At 55.5% G+C, this 19,476-nt stretch overlaps 1 protein-coding gene across 2 annotated transcripts in view; it reads right to left on the bottom strand.

Annotated features, from left to right (window-relative positions):
- Nucleotides 1-19,476, bottom strand: part of CAMK2A (calcium/calmodulin dependent protein kinase II alpha) — a 64,926-nt gene that overhangs the window by 5,510 nt on the left and 39,940 nt on the right. Inside the window, exons 13-17 of one of the 2 annotated variants that reach the window (XM_038535043.1) lie at nucleotides 17,639-17,679; nucleotides 12,931-12,963; nucleotides 11,886-11,934; nucleotides 5,291-5,366; nucleotides 2,772-2,866 (exon numbers count right to left, since the gene is read on the bottom strand). In XM_038535043.1, coding sequence (XP_038390971.1) covers nucleotides 2,772-2,866; nucleotides 5,291-5,366; nucleotides 11,886-11,934; nucleotides 12,931-12,963; nucleotides 17,639-17,679 — 294 coding nt within the window. The remainder of the gene's footprint in view (nucleotides 1-2,771; nucleotides 2,867-5,290; nucleotides 5,367-11,885; nucleotides 11,935-12,930; nucleotides 12,964-17,638; nucleotides 17,680-19,476) is intronic. The other variant, XM_038535044.1, reaches the window with a different exon arrangement.

The raw sequence follows: 19,476 nt of genomic DNA, 5'->3' as shown, positions 1-19,476 counted from the left end.
TATTAAAAAGCCTCTTTCTCCTGTCCCACCCTCCAATGCTGATGCCCAGCCAGGTTTGTGAGACATGGGTTTCCTAGAAAATGTAAAATGTCTTTTTGTTTTCCCCAGGACTGCTGAAAGCATCCCTCATATTATAATCACGCCTGACCTAGGCTTTGGCTACAAACACCAAATCACTGAATCTTACAAATGTAGACTAACAGACTTACAATTTGGGGCTCTCTCGAAGAGAATGTAGAGCTTTTGCATTATAGGCTTGGGAGTGACCTCAGAGGTCACCCAGTGGCCCTCCTACAAAATGCAAGGAGGTCCCTGTAAGCATCCTCGACTGCACCCAGGGCTGGAGGCACTCAAGACCATCCAGTTCAATGCATCCACTAAACACATCTGGAAACTGAGGTCCGGAGAAGCAATCTGACTTGTCCCAGGCTGGGCTACTTTTCTGAAAGAAATGCAGTAGAACCTAAAAGAAGTCAGTGTCCAGATGGGACTAAATTAGGACAATCTAGAACAATCTCAGAAGAGACAAACAAGCTCAGCATTGTTGAGGGCACTGGGCCTTGCTGTTCTTGGCAAGGCCTGGGGTTCTGGGGGACATTTATAAAGAAATGACCATCCTAATGTGTGTCTCTGAATAGACTGTAGCCTTCTAACAGCCACCCTTGTGGGGAGCGTGGGAGGCAGGGCCAAGTCCTTCAGCAGGGAAAAACAGGCAGGGTGGTGGGACTTGGCCCGGGGCAGGCAGTTGCTCTGGGTCTTACACTCGTGGGTCCTTTGGCATTCAAACCTCGAGTTCAGGGGGCCGGTGTTGTGATGGGGACCATTGCCTGGACGCAGGCCAAGAGCTAGTTCAGCCTTCTCTTTGTGTTTATTTTCCTGTTGCCATCTCTGAGCCTTTAGAGCCAGCTCAGTGGGGACTGGGGAGCTCACTCTGCGAAATCAGCACCTGCAGGGGACAGACCCATATAGAGGCAGCCATGGTGATCAGTCAAGGAGCTCCAGGGTCACGAGAACCCTTGGGGTCCAGCCACCTCTCTTTACATGAGAATTTAACCTCCATTGCTAGCCTTGGAGCATCAGAGTTTGATTAATCAAGGAGAAAGGCAACTTCCTTCTTCGGAGCTTTTTTGGGGTGCTCTTGGGCTCTGGTTGTCTATAAGGTACAGTCAGATTGGGTGCAGGTAGGAGAGAAGTGTCCAGCTGGCGGCTGCTAACATGCAGGTGAGAAGAGGCAGCCCAGGGCAGGGATGGGGAGGGGTGAGTCAGGACTGGGTTCTGCCACTGACTTTCCAGGTTCCTTTGGATGAGTCACTTTCTCTCTCTGGGCCTCAGTTTCCCCTTCTGGGTGAGGTAGAGTTGAACTAGATCCTTTTTCAGTCACTTAAATGCCACTTTTGGTTTTGCCATCTACCTGCACTTCCTTCATTAAAATATTTCCCTAAATTGGGGCAGCCCGGGTGGCTCAGTGGTTTAGCGCCGCCTTCAGCCCAGGGCCTGATCCTGGAGACCCGGGATCAAGTCCCATGTCAAGCTCCCTGCATGGAGCCTGCATCTCCCTCTGCCTGTATCTCTGCCTCTCTCTCTCTCTCTCTCTCTCTCTCTCTGTCTCTCATGAATAAATAAATAAAATGTTTAAAAGGATATTTCCCTAAATCAATACACCTCATTAATTTATGTAAATTGATTTTAAAAGAAAACTGTCTAGTGCAATCAAGAATGAACAGCCAGTATCACAGAACACAAATTTAATCACGAGTCCAGCATAAATGAAATAAAGTTATGTAATTCTAGCTCCATGCTCTTGCCTGCAAGGGATCTGAGCCTGAGACTGCTCTCTCTTTGATGAAGACAGAAATTAGGAAGTGTGGGAAGAGGTGTTTAACGAACGCCCAGCTGAGCCTCTGCTCCTGACGAAGCCAGACGTATTGAAAGAGAATTTAGAAAGGGACCAACTTTCTCACTGTGCGAACCAGTGCCGTTTCCACATGTGCCAGAGATCATCTTTGTGTCGGCTCAGCGGCACATGCCTTCCCTTCGGGGTACCCCTGGGAATGCCACCTCTCAGGGCCTTCCTCTCGGTCCTGAGCTGATAAGTCTAACCTGCACGTGCTCTGCTTCGTCCCTGTCTGACCCCTGGCCAAGGTGAGACGTGGACACAGGCAGAAAGCGCTCTGGGTCAGGCCCAGCCTCAGCCCCCTGACAGCCCCTGCTTGCAAAGCTGCCGGGGTCTCTCCCACAGAGGAGAGGCCTAGGAAGGACAGACATGCGGACAGAGACCTAGACAAACAGGCAGGGGCACAGCAGTGTGAGCTCGGCTCTCCTCCTCTTCCCAGGACTGACCACCCACAGGCCTAACAGCCCACCAGCCAGCTTGTGACCAGTTGGACAGTCAGGGTGGCCCCAGGCATCTAGATGGCTGTGATGGGGTGCATGCCCAGCAGGAAGGCTCTCTCATCTGTAAACGGGGAATAAAGGCCCTCCCCTCGCCCTCCCAGGGGCAGGGGCAGGGGCAGGGGCAGGAGAGGGCTGGGAGGGCTTGTCACGCTTGTCCCAGGTCCCCATCCTCAGCCCCAGGAGGGACAGCTGGCAGTCGGACGGGCCCGGGTTATGAGAGGGAACCGAGATGGTACCAACCCCTGTCCACACGGGATCTTCCTCTTCGCTGGCTCCTGAGCTGCCCCGGGGGCCCTGCCCGTCACCCTGCTGTGCCATCCGGCAGGACATGGAACGCGAGCAGACAACAGGCACCCCAGAGAGAAGGGATTGCTCACGGTTTTCAAAATAGAATCGATGGAAGTCCAGGCCCTCGACCAGGTTCCCCAGGGCCTCAGGTTCGAAGGCTGTCATCCCGGGGTCACACATCTTCCTGGGGGAGGAAGTCAGAAGAAAGAGGGGTCGGGGTGGCCTCTTGGGGCCACCCTCTAACTCCAGGGGCCTAGACTGGAGGAGGGTGGGCCTGCCACATCGGAGGCATTGTGCCCACCTCACAGAATCAGTGGAGCCACTGGGTTGGAGAAGGGCTTCCAGACTGTACCTTGAGGCACCCACCGCCCACTTGTGGGTGCCCATTTAGAACTAGGAAGCCTGGCTTCCAGTCCTGGTCCTGCCACTCACTGGCTACGAGGCCCCCAGCAGGTGGCTTCACATCACCCAGCAAGAGTGCCACGAGGGTCCTGAAGCTTTGTGCGTGCGTAGCCCTCAGGCACTGGCTGGGCTAACTCGGCCCCTATGCTCCGCTCCAAACCGCATCTCCTGGCCCAGGACAGAAGGGCCAGAGGGGCTTTTCCCAGTTTGCTTTCCTGGGGTGGGGTGGGGGACAAGTGGGGGTAGAGAGGACCTTTCCTTCACATGAAAGTGACTTCTGCTCTCAGAGCAGGCACGTCCCTGGACGGGTGCGTTTTGCTTCTTTAAAGCTTCCCCTTCTATGGGAGCCTCAGTTTCCTGTTCTGTCACATGAGGAAAATAGCCTTCCAGGAAGTCATGCTTGGGAGGAAGCCGTATATTTCCAGCACAGAGCTCCCTCCCAGGTGTCAGCCTCTTAGGAAACCTTGGCAGCCAGGCCGAGGGAGGAAAATCTGCCTCCATCATCCCCAGGCCTCTGGGATCTGTGGCAAAACACAGACCCTGGTAAAATGACAATGAGGTCGAGGACAGGAAGGACCTCGGGACGAGCAAAGATCCCACCCTGGGGGGAGGAGGGAGGACAGGCATTGGGGCCCCGCGTTGTCTGAGCTGGACATTGTGGTGAATGCAGGGCGCTCTACCCCTGCTCTTCTCTGACTGTCCTGTCCACGTGACCCCAGACAACTCAGCACCTCAGACTCTCTGAATGGATTAGCTGGGGGCTGGGAGCTCTGCTCAGACCATATGAGATGCTCAGGACCCTTCAGTTCCAGAATCCTTCAAGGTTGGGGGTCTGAGCTCCAGGTGTCCGGGAGACTGGGTGCCCTTCCCTGGAGAAGCCCCTCCCCAGGAGGTCTCTGGGCCCCCTGACTCTGAAGGGACTCAGAGGTCCCCTGCTCCAAATCCATTAAACTTCTAGGGATACTGAGGCCCCGTGAGTGAAGTTTTACAGGGCCAGACTCAGGGTACCTTTGGCTCCAGAGGTCATGGCACGGGGTCAGAACCTAGGGTAGGCTGCACATGCCGGAGAAAGGGACATCACAGAGGTGGGAGGGGGGGCCCCAGAAATGGCACGGCGAGGGGTGGGAGGTTTGGGGGTCCACAGAGGCCACCTCTCTTTCCCTCCCTCCCAGCTGTATCCTTCCAGAGATACTCTCTGGCTCTTTCCGCGACTGATTTAGCTCTTTTGAGGGCTGGCTGCAAGACCCGTTTCACGGCATGCTTCTGTGCTCTTCTGCTTTACCCAGGTGCACACGTGCACACACACCTGTGCACACCTCTTATGCACACAGTCACAGACGTGCATGTGTGGACAAGTGCATGCACACACGCGTACATGCGGTCTCAGTCTCACACCTGTACCTTCCAGAGTCCTTGTTCCTCTGACAGAAGCAGTGGATTGCTAGGGCTTTGCCACCTGCTGCTGCTGAAACCCTCCCACAATTAAAATGCACCTGGCCTGCAAAGCCTTTGGGAGACCAAAGGCTTCCGGAATCCTCGGCTCTCTGGGACCTGCTTCTGCGCCAGACCAGGCAGTGTGTGGGTGGTCACTAGAGGGCGCTCCGGCCCAGCCTTTGCACACAGCCGCCCCTTGAAAGGCTGGTCCCGGTGGGCAGGGGACATCTCATACCATGTTTCATTTCATGTTATTTTTGGACACCCGCCCTTATTCCCCCAGAGGATTTAAGGTTCTGTTTTGAGGTTCTTTGGCTCACCCCTGCTCACTGGAGGACACACCCTACGGATTCCTGCCTGCTCCTGCCCACCTGAGGTCAGAGGCCCGAGGAGGTCCAAGGTGAGGAGCAGGCCCATGCAGCAGGTCTGAGGAGAGGCCCGCCTCCCTCCCCTCCTTCCCCGCTCATCTCCTGCGGAGGCCCATGCTGCGGTAGGGAAGCAAAGGAGTTTTGTTGGAGTTCCTCCTGGGGAACAAGACATGAGGAGGAGGACGAGGAGAGGGAGGACCGAGATACAGAGAAGTATTGTGAACAGAAAGCTTCATTAAAGCATACAGTCTGAATGCAACACAGAAATAATGAGTTCAGTCTGATTCACTGCACATGCAGAGGGAGTGAATGAGGGTCAGAGATGAGGACCCCCAAAGTTAGCCGTCAGTGCCCCCTGCACAACAATCCAGGCAGGACATGCAGAATGGACCCAGCCGACTCACGTGTAGGACTCAAAATCTCCATTGCTTATGGCTTCAATCAGCTGCTCTGTCACTTTTATAATCTCCTGTTTCCGCACTGAAAGGCAGGAGGAGACACAGAGAAATGATAGTAATAGTAACGAAGCACCAGCTACCATTTTCTGAGTCCCTGTCATGTGCTGGACCCTGAGCTGGGACCTGAGGGCCTCGTAGGGATGGTCTCAGTCAGCCTCACGTCATCCTTGGGAGGTAGGTAGCATTGCTCCCATTTCACAGAAGCAGAAACTGAGGCCCAGCATAGGTGGGAAAAGACAGGGAAATCCCCCTCAGCTGCAAAGGGCAGAGCCAGCGTCCCCGTTGGCAGCTTTCGCCTCAGTGAAGCAGGCATGGCCGACGTTCTGACATTAGGCCTGATTTGAAGCCAGGCTGACTCCAAAATACGCTTCTCTGTCCCTTTGCTTTGCCACCCGAATCAAAACCAGGTCAACAGTGGTGGTTGTCACTAGCAGCCACAAAGCAGGGGCTCCCTCTGGGCCCACACTGGGGCCCCTAAGGAAGGTCTTAGGGCTGACTCATCCCTTAGGTCTGGGCAAGCTTTTTGCTCCATTTGGGTGCCTGTAGGACTTGGGCACTGACTGAGCGGTTCAGCACTTTCTAGGCATAACGAATCCCAGTTGCTGAGACCTGGCCTCCCCCATCCACCCCTGAAACACGACGAATAGCCGGTCTTTCTGGTAGAGGTTTAGGCGTCAGCTTTTGTATTCAATGTGTGTTGCTCTGACCCCAGTTTTCCCATCTGTGAAGTGGAAACAGCACCACCTCTCATCCCTTCAGTGCCACACCCAGACTTGAGCACCGGACTTCACGTCTATCCCCGCACAGGTCCCCTCAAGCTGTGCAACAAGGCCTCAGGGCTGTTTCCCGGACCATCAGGTGGTGACAACGGCACCCCCCCTCCCACTAATGGGGTAATGTGGGATGAGGCAATGTGCACACAGCGCCTGGCACCTAGTAGGTACACATTTTAAGTGCTGCCATTTCCTGCCTCCTCCTATACAAGTTGCTACACCTGCTCCTCACAGACACCCCAGGAGGTTCGCGGGGCCAGTGCCCCTCCAATCTGATGCACTAGGAGATGGAGCCGGGTGTCCTGGCTCCCAGCAGAACTGTCCCACCAGAAGCCTCATGTGGTTCCCTGGAACAGGCTCTCCCCACCATAGCCCCAAGCTTCACTTCAAACCCAGGCAGCTGGCTGGCCTCCGGAGCAGCTCTGGTGAGGTCCACGGGCACGCTGCCATGTCTCAGTCTGGGAGGGAGGGAGGGAGCACGCCTGGCTGAGGCCCTGTGCTTGACCCTTTCCTCACCACTCCCAGGACCACCCCACCCTGCCTGATGCCAGGGAGCTCACCACAGGCCCAGATGCACACAAAATCCTGTGCCATCCAGGCTGAAGGAACCTTTGGGGACCAGGGACTTAGCCTCCTTTTCAAACTATGGGGGTAATGGAGGCCTAGCAAGGGGTTGACTTGCCCAAGGACATAGACCGTCTTGGTGCAGAGTCTGGCTCCCACCCCAGGGCCCTTCCACAGGACCCCCCACACCCCGCATGCTCCCTGACAGGTTAGGCCCATACACTTGTCTGTTTCCCAACTCAGATACATGCTCCATGGAAGCTGGGCCATGGCTGCCCTCGTCCCACTGGATACCTGGACCAGGCCTGGCCCCCACAGGTGTTCATCACTGAACCAGCAAGTACACCAGGCATTGTGCCATGCGCTCGGCCTGCAGAATCTTGAAGCCTCACGGCACAACTTCATGTGGCTGTCACTTCCATGTCAGAGATGAGCAAACTGGAGGGGAGAGCGGTTGACTGGTCTGCTGTTGTGATCTGACCCCCCCAGCCAGTGTTTGTGGCTCCAAAGTCCATCACACACTCCTCAGGGCAGGGGCCCTGTGCCCAGCATGGCTCTTGGCACACGTGGGCGCTCCTTAGACACACAGGTCACCATCTTCAATGTCTGTAGCACAGTGAGGGGCTGAGTCTTTATCTCCTGGCTTTGCTAAGATTTGCCGGGGCTGGGAATGAGCCTGTCTTGGACTACGAGCTCGGCTGGCTAACTCCCGGGCCTTGCCTGGGGCGGGGGCAGAGGAGGCAGGAATGAATGAATCACTGGGTGGACTGAACCAGGGCCTGGGGCTGCTGTCTTCACACTGTGTGCTGGAATCTACCCAGTTGCCAGGTGGTCTCTGTCCCTAGGAGCCCAAGAGCCTGGCCTGTTGGCCGACAGGAGACGCCTCATTCCACGCCCACGCAGACTCGAGGCGATGATCCAGAGCGGGTCCACATGCTCCTGGCAGGTCATGGGACCTGCGCCACCTCCTTGCTTTCCCAGCACAGACTTCAAGATTCCTTCCAGCCTGACATCCCATGCACCTGTGCTTAATTAATGCCCTAACTCTTACGGGCTGCAGCTCGTTGACGCCTCAGAGGCTAGGAAAGCAGCATGGATTCTGGAGCCGGACTCCTTGAGTTTGGATCCTGACTCTGCTACCAAAAAACTGTGACCTTGGGCAAGGTACTTGCTCATGCCTCAGTTTTCCTCTATGCATAACGGAGCTTCTAACAGTACTTACTTCGCAGGGTGGTTCTGAGGACTGTTAAGGATGCATCAGTAGAAAAAACGAACACATACATGGTTCTCATAAGAAATGTCTATTGTTCCAAGCCCTTTCTATCAACTCATTTATGTCAATAATGATGCATCGTATAAAGCATTTAGGGCTGTGCCTGGCACTCCGTGAATAAGAGCCATGATCATTATCATCTGGAAATCTCTGAATTAGAAGTTCTCTCTGAGGACAGCCTCTGGTCTCTAGCCAGGGCAGGGATGCTTCCCAGCAGCCTGATATGCAGCCTGACATGCTGTCTGGCATCTCTCTCCCTTTTTGCCCACCTCCTTCTTCCTCTAAGTCAGACTCTCCCCTCTGAAAGCCCATTGTTATAATTCTCTTCCCCGTTCTGCCTTCTGGGGCCCCAAGGTGTGCACCTGCTTCCCCAGACCCTATGCCCTCCCCCTCTACTAGGTTTCTCTTTCTAGGGCTGAAAGCCTCCAGGATTGGGTTTGCAGGATCTGACTTAAGCTGGCCATCCACTCTTTGAGGGTCCTCAAGCTATTTAAATGTCTCAATGTGGCTTGAATACTGCAGAATATCAGGTCTGGAGGAGCACTCTATTCCCTCCCCAATTCTGGACACTATGCCTCTATCAATGCATCCAGAAACAAGGCCTCACTTGGCTGTGCCTAGCCACTCAGGACATCAAGTCTGCCAGCAGTGGAAATCTAATGGGCAGAAATCTCCCTATTAGCTTCATCTCTGGGACAGAAGATCTGGGAATCTGGTGCTCCTTAGATCTGGAGAAAATCACTCTGGTTTTGGGTCCCTCCCTTGCCCTCAGCAGTCCTGTTGCTGTGTGAGAGATTCATTCAACAACTTCTCAGTAGCCACTTCTGGCATTTCTCATCTGCCAGGTGTTCACCCTTTCAGTCCAGGAGTGCTCCCAGACAGATGGGAAAGCGGAGGCCCCAGAGAGGTTAAGGTACTGTCTGAAGGTCACACAGCATGCTAGGGTTAAGATGGGATCGACATTCCTGACCGGTATTTTCCCAGAATGTCTCTGCCTAGATTCTGAGGCAGCTCTTTGGGTTGGGGAGGAAATTAATTTTTTATGGAGCTGACCAGTAGGAGGCAGGAAGTGGGAAGGAAGCCTAGCAGAGCCCTGCGCAGCTCAGAGGGCCAGAGTCCTGTGCAGTAAGCCTGAGGTGCTCTGAAATATTAATGTCTCTCTCTGTGCTCAGGGGCAAATGTTCCCTAGAGGGTGACATTTCTAATTAACTTGAATGTTAGGTCAGAATCCACCCCACCAGCTGCTATTCTCACTTAGTGAGCAGACTTAACAAATTAACACCAGAAAATGGTTTTTTTGAAACTTACTTTGAGGCCTGAAGAAGCTAAGAAGCTGAGGCACAGAGCTCCTCTCTCCTGCCAAACACAGGGATGAGCTCCTGGCGGAGCCCCTTCCATCAGACATGGCCTTTTACATGTGGGAGACTGAGGCAGGGAATGGGGATCCTGGTTCTGCCATTACTAACCTGGATGCGCCTGGGCCTGATTTCCCCTTTCTGGAAAGGGACTTCACAAATTTCCCCATCCTGATCTCTCTAGAGCAGAGGATGGTGACAGCAAATGTGGGGCCTCAGGGATGCCACCCAGAGTCAATACTCCAGGTGGAAAGTGTCTTCGATGGGTCACATTTACATTTACAACACAGACAAATTTTGCATACCTTTCCAAATATTTCTCTAACATATAACCATCTGTCTTAAAATAACCTTTGAGTAACATGGATGCTCCATAAAAATCTCATGTGGCTTCCTGTCATTCAGCTATAAGCTCCAGTTTGAAAAAAAGAAATTAAAATGTGTTAAACCATTACCAGCGCCAAATACTGTGAGACCACTTTATACGCAGCCTCTCATTTCATCCACACAGCAATCCTCTGAGACTGATACTGTTGTCATCTCTTTACTAAAGGAAAACTGTGGCTCAGAGAGGTAGAGTAAGTTGTCTAAGGTCACCCAGCAAAGGGACCGCAGTGAAGAAGCACAGAGCCAGATCACCTCTATGATCCCTGTCTGCTCTGAGACCAGCATTATGAGGCCACAACGAGTCTTTTCAAATTCCCAGTGCCTCTTGTCACAAGGACAGAGAGCGTCAAATATGGGGAAAGTCTTGGATATGCCGTGTCTTGAGCCACCACAAATCTATGGAATCAGAGTCCACAGGCCCAGGGCTGGGAATGTGGTTGGAAAACTGTACCTGAGGGACTTAGAATGCACACTTGACCCCAACAGGGAGTTTTTCTTCAAGATAATCAGTTTTTAAAGGTTGTCCCTAGGGACACTTGGGTGGCTCAGTGGTTGAGCATCTCCCTTCTACTCAGGGTGTGATCCTGGGGTCCAGGATCAAGTCCTGCATCAGGGTCCCTGCAGGGAGCCTGCTTCTTCCTCAGCCTATGTCTCTGCCTCTCTCTCTGCATCTCTCATGAATAAATAAATAAAATCTTTTTAAAAAATTAATAAAGGTCGTCTCTGGTGCCATCGTCCAAGACCGATTTGATCTAACACCAGGCTGTGGTGTTAGAGTGACCGCCCCCGCGCCCTGCTCAGAATGACCACAGAGGGACACACAGGGTGAGGCCGAACTTCCAAGGCATCTGGGCAGAGTCAGGAGGTAGTCACGGTATTCAGTGTGTCAAACTGCCTTTAAAGGTGGAACTGCAACTGTGTGCAAAAATAGCTGTTACGTAATAATAAATTGCTCTTTGCCCCTCCATTGTACTCTTTTAGGGGCCAACATCTAAACAGAGAAATGTCTACCCTGGTACAGCTGCAATCCCTCCAGGTCAGTGGTGCCTTTCTAGGTTGGAGAGACTCCCCAGGTGTCTCCCACATGTGCTGAGTGTGAGACACCCCCCACCCAGCCTCGCCCAGGCTAGTGTCCCTATCCCGTGGGACAAGGACGGCGGGTGTGGGCAGAACCGCAGGACATCACTAACTCACCCAAGGATTTGGTGTCCCCTGAGCAGACGGTGACACTCACCCTTCCTCCTCCAACTCCAAGCATGCTTGCCACTCACTGAAGCCTTTGAGCCACCATTACCAGGTGGGCCCCGGAGCCACACTGCTCCAGGATTCAAATCCTGATTCCACCCTGTGAGGTAGGGGACCTTGGGCCTATTTATACAACCTCTGTTTCCCAGGCTGTAAAACAGGCTTGATCACAGAACCTACCTCCCAGCTCAGGTAAATGTAAAGCGTACACCAGGTGTCCCGCAAAAGGCAGCACTCTCCCTGTCACCGTCCTCATTCGTTCTGCTCTTAGCTGGTCATAGTTATCTGGGGTTTTGCTCCCTCATCCATCAGAAACCCTTTGGGGACTGTCAGCCACTGGCCACAGTAACCCCTGCATGTCTGGGTTGGTCTTGGGCAATGCTCCTTGTACCCCAGTCAACTGGATTTTCTGAATTTTTGCTTTCTCTTCCTTTCCTATCATCACTTCATGTTTCTAGAATCAACTCATTTTTTAAATTAATTAATTAATTAATTAATTAATTAATTTTTAAAGTAAGCTCTATGCCCAACCTGGGGCTTGAACTCACGGTCCCAAGATCAAGAGTCTCATGCTCCACCAACTGAGACAGCCAGGTGCCCCTAAAATCAACTCGTTTTTTGGAAAATTCAAAAAGAAAATGTACATACCCCTATGACACATCTGTGACTTGAATATGTTCATTTCCCCCCAAAAAGTGTACTAAACTACCTACATCACCCCACAATAAGAAAAGTCCATGTGCACACCACTGGTGGACTGAGTACCTCACGCGGGGAACCAGTGCCCTGCAGTGTGCCCAGTCTGCAAGGGGCTACAGCTGGGTCTCTGCGGAGGAGCAGGACACACGGTTGGCACTGGGGCCCTTTCAAGCTGGAGCTGTCAGTGAAGGGGGCCTGCCGGGAGGCCCGGGGGGCCCAGACGCTGAAGGCAAGGCCCCCCCTACCTTTGGTGTCTTCATCCTCAATGGTGGTGTTGGTACTCTCTGAAGATTCCTGCCAAAGAGAACACAGGAGCCGGTGAGGCCCAGCTGGCAAGCGGGACGAGGCACGGCCAGTTGGGGGGGCTGCCCCTGCCCCAGTTGCCTGATGCTGCGGCCCGGTTTCTGTAAGCCTCACCGGCTCTGCCATCCAGATGCTGCACTGAAAACCCTGCCAGACTTCCGAGCCTAAGGAGGGGAAGGGCCCAGCTAAGCAGGTGGCTGGTGGCAGGGGGCGTGGATGAAGGGATGGATGCAAGGAGAACCCTGGCCTTTCTGGAAGGGCTGGGAGGGCTCCCCGGCCCTGTCTGCTTGAGGGAGCAAAGAGGGGGTGTGGAAGAGCAGAGAGGCATATGGTGGCCACAGGACAGGGAAGGAATACACACACTGGCAGAGAGGAAGAGAGAGAGGTGGGGAGACCCAGTGTGAGAGAGGCTGGGCCTTTCAGTGGGAGAAAAACCACACACCTGGGGGAGACAGCCATGGGATCAGAAGAAGAGGGATGTGGGCCACCATGCCACCGCCGGAACCCCTAGACAGAGGCAGGGGCTGGTGCCTCCTCTGCCACCGGCGGGCCCTGGGTAGCGTCGAGAAGCTCAAGATGGGCCTCTCTGGCGCCCACTCCTTTGGCCAAACCAAGCCCCCCCTCCCCACTCGCCGCAACTGGCACAAATCAAGCCCTGAGATGAGTTCCAGAGCAGAGGGCGGGGAGAAGCAAGAAGCCAAGGGCTGGACGTGGGATGGGCTTCGAATCAACCTGCGTACCTGAGGGCGTTCTCTGGTCTACCTGCCAGGCTGCTGGTCTGGGCCATGGAGTGGGAGGTGTCAACAGAAACACGCAAACAACACGCACACGCAACACACATGTTGTCACACAAGGCACACGTACCAAGCATGCCCTGAGCACCCTCTCCCCCGCCCCGGGTTCCCAATGCAGCCTGCAGGAGGGAGGCAGGAGCGAGGGTTCGAGGCCCAGCATTTTACCGGCGTTTGGAAGACGGCGGACACTCACCATTAACTGAACGCTGGAACTGGACTTTCTTTTCTGGAAAAACAAGGAGAAGAGATGGGACAGGAAAAGACACAGAGTGAAAACGGCAGGGAGCAGAGAAACGGCAGGGAGCAGAGAAACGGACGACAGGGGGAGGTTTGGAAGGATGATGGGCCTCAGGGTCATCCTCGACAGTCCCTCCCTTGCCAGCGTGGCACTGGGGCAAGAAGTCAGGGCCGTGAGCAAGAGCTGCCCTCGCAGGGCTGGTCCTCTCTCAGCCCAAAGCTCTTGTGGGGGGGCCTCATGCACAGCCACCTGGGGCTCACCATCTGACCAGCAGCTCCAGGCCGAGCCTCCCCTGGACCAGGGCTCCTCTACACCAAGCCCTGATGGCGGAAACAGATCCTAGGATTTGGATGCCAGTTGCCTAAGGCCTCTGGAAGCCAAAGCTCTGACAGGACAAAAGGCTGCTCAGGTCTTGAGATGAGGCCCAGTGCCTCCTCCTAGCCTCCCCATGTGTCTCTACTGAAAGAGCCCCTCTCCTGGTTTGGTTGACTGTCATAATCACTTGGGAAACTTGTCGAAAAGAAACATAACAAGGCCCCCTCAAGGGGTTCCATAGCTAGGTCTGGGGTGGGGCCTGGGCATCTGCATTTTAAACAGTATCCCCAGGTAACTTCAAAGCAGGCCTGGGTGTGGAAACCAGTCCTCTAAGTGGCCTTCGAAACCCTGCCTGCGGCCCCAGCTTCCCGGCGACAGGCCCGTTCAGCTCCTTTATACTGATCGAGAAACTGAGGTATGGCCAGATGCACAGCTGGGCCCTGCCATCCCTCCTAGTCCAGCTTTTGGAGGATTTGCAGCTTCGTTTGTATTATTGGCTGTGGAACCAAGGGAAGGAGAGAAAGAGAGAGGACACATGCAGACTGTCTTCTCGTTCTCTCACTCTAAGCTGGGAGTTGTAAAGACCAGCCCTCAGGGAAGGCTGCGGGTCTAGGACTGGCCCTTGCTTTGCACGCATGGGAGGCTGGGGCCCAGAGCCAGGCAGTGACCGCCCGAGGTCTCCCAGCTAGCCGGTAGCGGAGCAGAGGCTGGAACCCCCGAGGGCAGGCTTTCTCCTCCATCCAGGCCTCCAGGCTCCAGGCCTGAGTGCTCTGCACAGGCTCGTCCTTCCCGGACGCGCTCACCTCTGAGAGGCCTGGAGGCTGTTCTCTTTGCTGTGCTGTGGGGGGAGGAGCAGGGAAAGGACCTGAGATGCCCTCAGGGTGGGCCTTTGCCCCGGGGGAGGCCCTGGCTATTCTCCGAGGATCCTTAGGTCTAATTCTGGGCCTTCTGACTCTAAGATCCAGAGCCTCTGAGGGCCAGGAGCCTCCCACAAACATAGCAGAAGGGGCTCACTGGGCGTTGCCTGGAGTCAAGGCTCCGGGTCCCTACATCTGGATAGACCGTGTGAGTCCCACCGCCAGCAGCCTGCAGCAGCCCTAGGTCGGCCTCACTTCCGGCCGGGCACAGCGTATGTGGGAGGGGATAGGCCCTCCCAGCTCGCCGTCAGCAAAAACCTGAGGAACACAGGGGCCAGGGTTCCAGGCGGGACACGAGGAGGGAACACAGAGCAGAGACTGCATCAGATTCGAACATACAGTGACAGGATGGGACATGGGGGAGAGCGGTCACGATGGCACGGATGGGACACCAACAGGGGGCAGTGAGTGGGGTTGAGGGGTGGGAGCAGTCGGCCGCTCCTCAGAGAAGTAGGGGCTTAGAGGTGGCTGGGAGGGGGCCGTCACTCCTCAGTAACAGAAAGACTCCATTTCCCTGGATCACGGATGATGACGATACTAATCATAACCCCATACTGACCGGGGTCTTTCACCAAAAGTAGAGTCACATCTCTCAGAACCATGTGGAGAAGCATGGTTCTAGGGTCAGCGAAGCCGGTAGAAATAGAGGCAAAATTAGCCTCGAAAAGCCCATAAAGTACAGTATAAAGTACAGTACTCTGCAGCTCTGCTCTCCAACCAGCCCATCTTCCCTCCAGCAATCACTGGGCCTCCAGCTAAGCCTCCGACGAGGTTGGTGGTGTCTCTAGGGACCAAGCTGTAAGAATACGCACTTCCCCATGGGGGCTGAACACGGATAGGCTAACGGAGGGCCTGGTGGGACTCCCCAAGGCCCACTCTGGTGCGAGCCTCTTACTGGCCCCAGCGAACACCTGCCATTCTCCCCTTGTACAGATGACCCAGGTGCACAAAATCGATGACCCAGGTCTCCAAAGGAGGGGAAGATGGGACCCTGCAAACCCACGGCTTCTTGGCTTGAGGTCCAGCGTCATTCATAGTGAAATACACGACGGAACCCCCTGCCCAAAGGGACATATTACAGGCCGGGCTCCCCAAATCCTGGTTACTGTCGTCTTCCAGCTGGACTTCCCTCCTTCTCCACCCCCATAAAGGGCAAAGAGACGGTCTGGCCAGGAATAGCCTTTGGGGAGACTATTCTTCATCCACACCTGCGCCACCCTGAGAAGTCACTTGGGGTCTGTCCTGCTGCTGCAGGAAAGAGTGGCTTTCTCTTCTGTTGTGCCCACTGGTAAGCCCTGCAATGACTGGCCAGAGTTCCACCATGCTCGGTGATGCCCTTGCCTTCAGGCCGTCTCTGCCTCCTGGCCTTGCCTGGAGAGGAGCCAGAAGAGAGCTTCACCCCAAGACCCAGCCTGAGGGAGGCCCTGACCTCACACCCAATGGCTGCATGTCAGCCCTTGCCAGGGCCACACCTAAGAGCCAAGCAGATGGCGTAGCCCACCCTCTGCCCCCTCCTCCTCCACTGACCTGGGCCACAGCCCACTGGCACCTGTGGCCTCTGTCCTATACTCCCAATATTTTTTTTTCCTGGGGAACCCAGCACCCCCAGTGTCTATACACTATGGCCAAGGGGGCCCCAGTTGCTCCAAACTGGGCCAACCTCAAATTGCACATTCCCCCAATACCCTTTCCAATTAGACAGGGGAGAGAATTTGACTCATGGGTAATCCAAAACAGCAAGTAAACCAGAGCTCAGTTCTGGACTCCATCATAGGATTTGGGATAAGCGTGGGTTAACTTTATAAACTGGGTTGGCTTTAGATCTGTGTTGCCAAATACTTCCTTGATCAAACTTTGTTTTCAAGAGGAATCTTACTTGAAAGTGCAATCTAGAAAACAGAAAAGACAATGCTGACTAGCATCTCATGAGCATGTATCCCACGCCAGTACCCCTGCTAGCTCCTCAAAGCCTATTATCTTCCTTCATCCTCACAAATAGCCCTGGGAGGTGGGAATCCCTTTTACCCCCATTCGATGGAATGAGGAAACACAGGCTCAAGGGATTCAAATAACCGGCTGAGGTTTCCAGCTCCGCTAAGTCCGCCCTGGCTCCCTTAACCACTGCGAGGTCTGTAACACGGAGCTGCTCTGGCTGTAGTGGGCGAGCGAAGCCCAGAACCTTCTCTGCTCGGCCTCCTTACTATCCTACTCTACCCCATCCACTGCCAAGGGTGCCTCCCCAAAACGTTCAGACTCCAAGAAGTTCAGTTTGAAAACCACTGACTTTGGCTGATAAACAAATAATTATGTATTCTTCAAGTACCCACGATGAGAAGGAAAAGGGATTAGAGAGAATTTTATTGCCTTTTTCTTTTTCTTTTCTTTTCTTTTCTTTTCTTTTCTTTCTTTTCTGTTTTTAAAGCTTAAATCTTAGAAATCATGAAGTCTACCCCCCTCCCACCGCATCCATTGTACCTATGAGGAAACTCAAGACCCTGGAAGGCTCAAAGCAGTGGGGAGGCCCAAATCCTGCCCTCAGCCAGTCATCCAGCCCAGACCCCCTTCCATGCAACCCCTAAACCAAAGCCAGTGGCCTGAGACCATAAATAGCACTACAATGAAGCCATGAAGCCACCAGCCCACCTGGGTGGCTGTGTTTGGACAGCATCCCACACCTTCCAGCATCCTGGGCACAGCCCAGCCCTGAGTCCCTGGCCAGTCAGGGCTCTGAGCCCAGAAAAAGGCAGGGTCTCAAGAGAGGAGAACCCACAAGGCAAGCCAGTGGCAGGGGAGAAGGGAGGTGCAGAGAGGGGGGGCAGGCCCCAGAGAGCAGAGGGAGGAGAAGAGAGAGGTGGGAAGGAGGGGTCAGCAGGGTGTGGAAAGAAGTAGCTCGGGCATCAGGGGTGGGGATGGAGGACAGGCCTGGGTCAGGGGAGGAGGGGACTCTTGGCACTGAACCGGCAGGCCTCGACAGGGGAGGGTGGGTGTCTCTGAATCCCAAAGCCAAGAGGAGTGGCTATCCTTCCTCCGTGGGCTTTGTGGGTTGGACTGGGGTGCGCACGGGGTCAGGGGTCACGATCAGCTCTGTCTCTTCATTGTACCCTCACTTTCCGGTCCTCCCATCCCGGAGAACCAGAGATCTCCTTCAGACCTGCCCCTTGCCTGGGCGCCCGCCCTATCCCCAGGCCACCTGCCTCGCCCATCTGCTCTAACGCCCCCCTCCCCCTCCTGCCCCCGCCAATCCTGGGGACGGCCCGGGCCGCACGAGGGACGACATCTGCCCCATCTGCCCGGAACACCGTGGGCAAGGCCTGGGCCTCGCCCCAGCCCCGCAAGCCAGGCCCTGTGGGTGGAAACGCTGCCGCCCGACGCGATGCCGATGCCGATGCCGATGCCGATGCCGGCCCTGCCAGGCCCCCCGGGGGGCTTACCTTCACACCATCATTCTTTTTGTTTCCTCCACTCTTCCCTCCTGCGAAGGAGAAAAAGTAGAGGGTTACCAACAGCAGGCAGGGCACCGAGGCCCACAGGGTGAGGAGCAGCAGCATGGGCGCCTCAGCGAGCCGCGGGCCGCCTCCTCCTCCTCCTCCTCCTGCTCCTGCTCCTGCTCCTGCTCCTCCTTCCTCCCTGGCGCCGAGGCCTGGGGGTGCCCGCTAGGTGGGCCTGGGCTCCCCGCTCCTCAGCAAGCCCCAGCGTGCCCCTCGGGCCCCATGGGTTGCGGGAGGTGACCGGTGCGTCCCAGCCCCGTGGGGTCAGTGTCTCAGCCTGGGGATTCCCTCTGGATCCCGGTCACCGCCCGGGCTGGTGGCGGCCAACCCGGAGGCCTGGCTGCCTGGCCCGGGGCTGGCTTCTCCCTCCCCGCCCCAGCCCCGCTCTAATTTTAGCCCCACGCTGCTGCCGAGGTCATGTGTCAGCCCTGCCTACTCACTCTGGACAGCTGCGGGCCTTGTTTTGCCGGTGAGGAGAAGCAGATGCCCCGCTCAGGGGCCTACCCTGCCAGAGCACCCATCCCCTCCAGAGGCCTCCCTCCCCTCAGACTTCAGAGCCCCACGGCTGGGCTGGCAGCTCCGTGGTGGCTGGGAAAGGCAGAGCAGCCCTGGGGAGGCCCCGCCTCTGTCATTCCTCTCTCCCTCCTTACCTCCTGGCCAGAGCCCTTGGAGAGGGCCGCCCACGGCCAGGAATTGGCATGGATGCCCAGCCCTGCCTCGCGTCTGGCCTCTGGCTGCTTCAGACCACAAACAATTGCCTTATGTTAAAGGAGACAGGGTATCTCTAAAGCGCTTAGCACAGCACTTGACGTGTATGCAGTAGACGCTCAGTAAATGTGTAGCCACTGTAAGTCCTCCTCCCGGTGGCCTGGGGATGGTGAGCCTGGGAAGAGGGGAGGCACGGGACCTGGATGCCCCAGAGGCTCTGAGGGACAGGCTCATGCTGGCCCAGCCTCCCAGTCCCCCTCACGAGTCCACCTGTGACCCTTCCAGGCAAGTTTCCCTCTTGCAGAGTAAATGCGGGGGTGGGTGCCTCTGGATCCCGAAGCCGAGAGGGATGGCTGTCCATCCTCTGTGAGCTTCGTGGGCCGGGCTGGGGCGTGCAGTGGAACAGGGGGAGTGGTCGCCCCTCAGCTTCAAGGGGGCCCTCTCAGCTCCAGCCCACGACTGCAGGACTGCAGGTTCTGTGAGGTCACGTGTTCTGAATTTCAAGAAAAGACAGAAAACTGGGTTTTTCTGTGAAATCTCCTCATTTGTAATTGCTGGGGACTCTTGTCAAAAGCGCCGCTGTTTTAAAAACACCCCTGGTCCCCATGAGCCCATCAAGAGATGGAAACTGACCCACGGGCACCATTTTGGGAGCTCTGAGTTTCCAGGGGCACTTCAGATGTTAAAAAAAGATTCTGACTGTCTGGGTGGCTCATGTTTCAGTTGAAGGAACTGTAGGATCCTTGTCTGGGGAGAATGCGGTGGGGCGAGCCCAAATCTGAAGCTGCAGAGTTCTCATGCCTCTGGGTCTCATTCTTCCAGCTGGTTAATCTGGCAGGTAGACTCCCTGCAAAGTCAGAGCCATAGCTTCCCAGACCGACCCCTTGCTGTGGAACCGGCCACATGTCCACAGCAGCCCTAGCTGGCTGGCCCAGCAGCCCCAGTCAGAGGGCCCCTCGGGTGAGCTTTGCTATATCTGCTCAGCTGCCCTGTCAGCTGTCCGGTCTCCCCAGAGAGAAGCCTCTGGCAGGGGCTGGCCTGGGTGCTCTCCAATGTGCCAAGGGGAGCTTCTT

The sequence above is a fragment of the Canis lupus genome, chromosome 4, assembly GCF_011100685.1.
Source record: "Canis lupus familiaris isolate Mischka breed German Shepherd chromosome 4, alternate assembly UU_Cfam_GSD_1.0, whole genome shotgun sequence".
NCBI classification, from domain to species: Eukaryota; Metazoa; Chordata; class Mammalia; order Carnivora; family Canidae; genus Canis; species Canis lupus.
The sequence above is the reverse complement of the archived record's forward strand: the minus strand, read 5'-3'. Positions and strand labels throughout refer to the sequence as shown.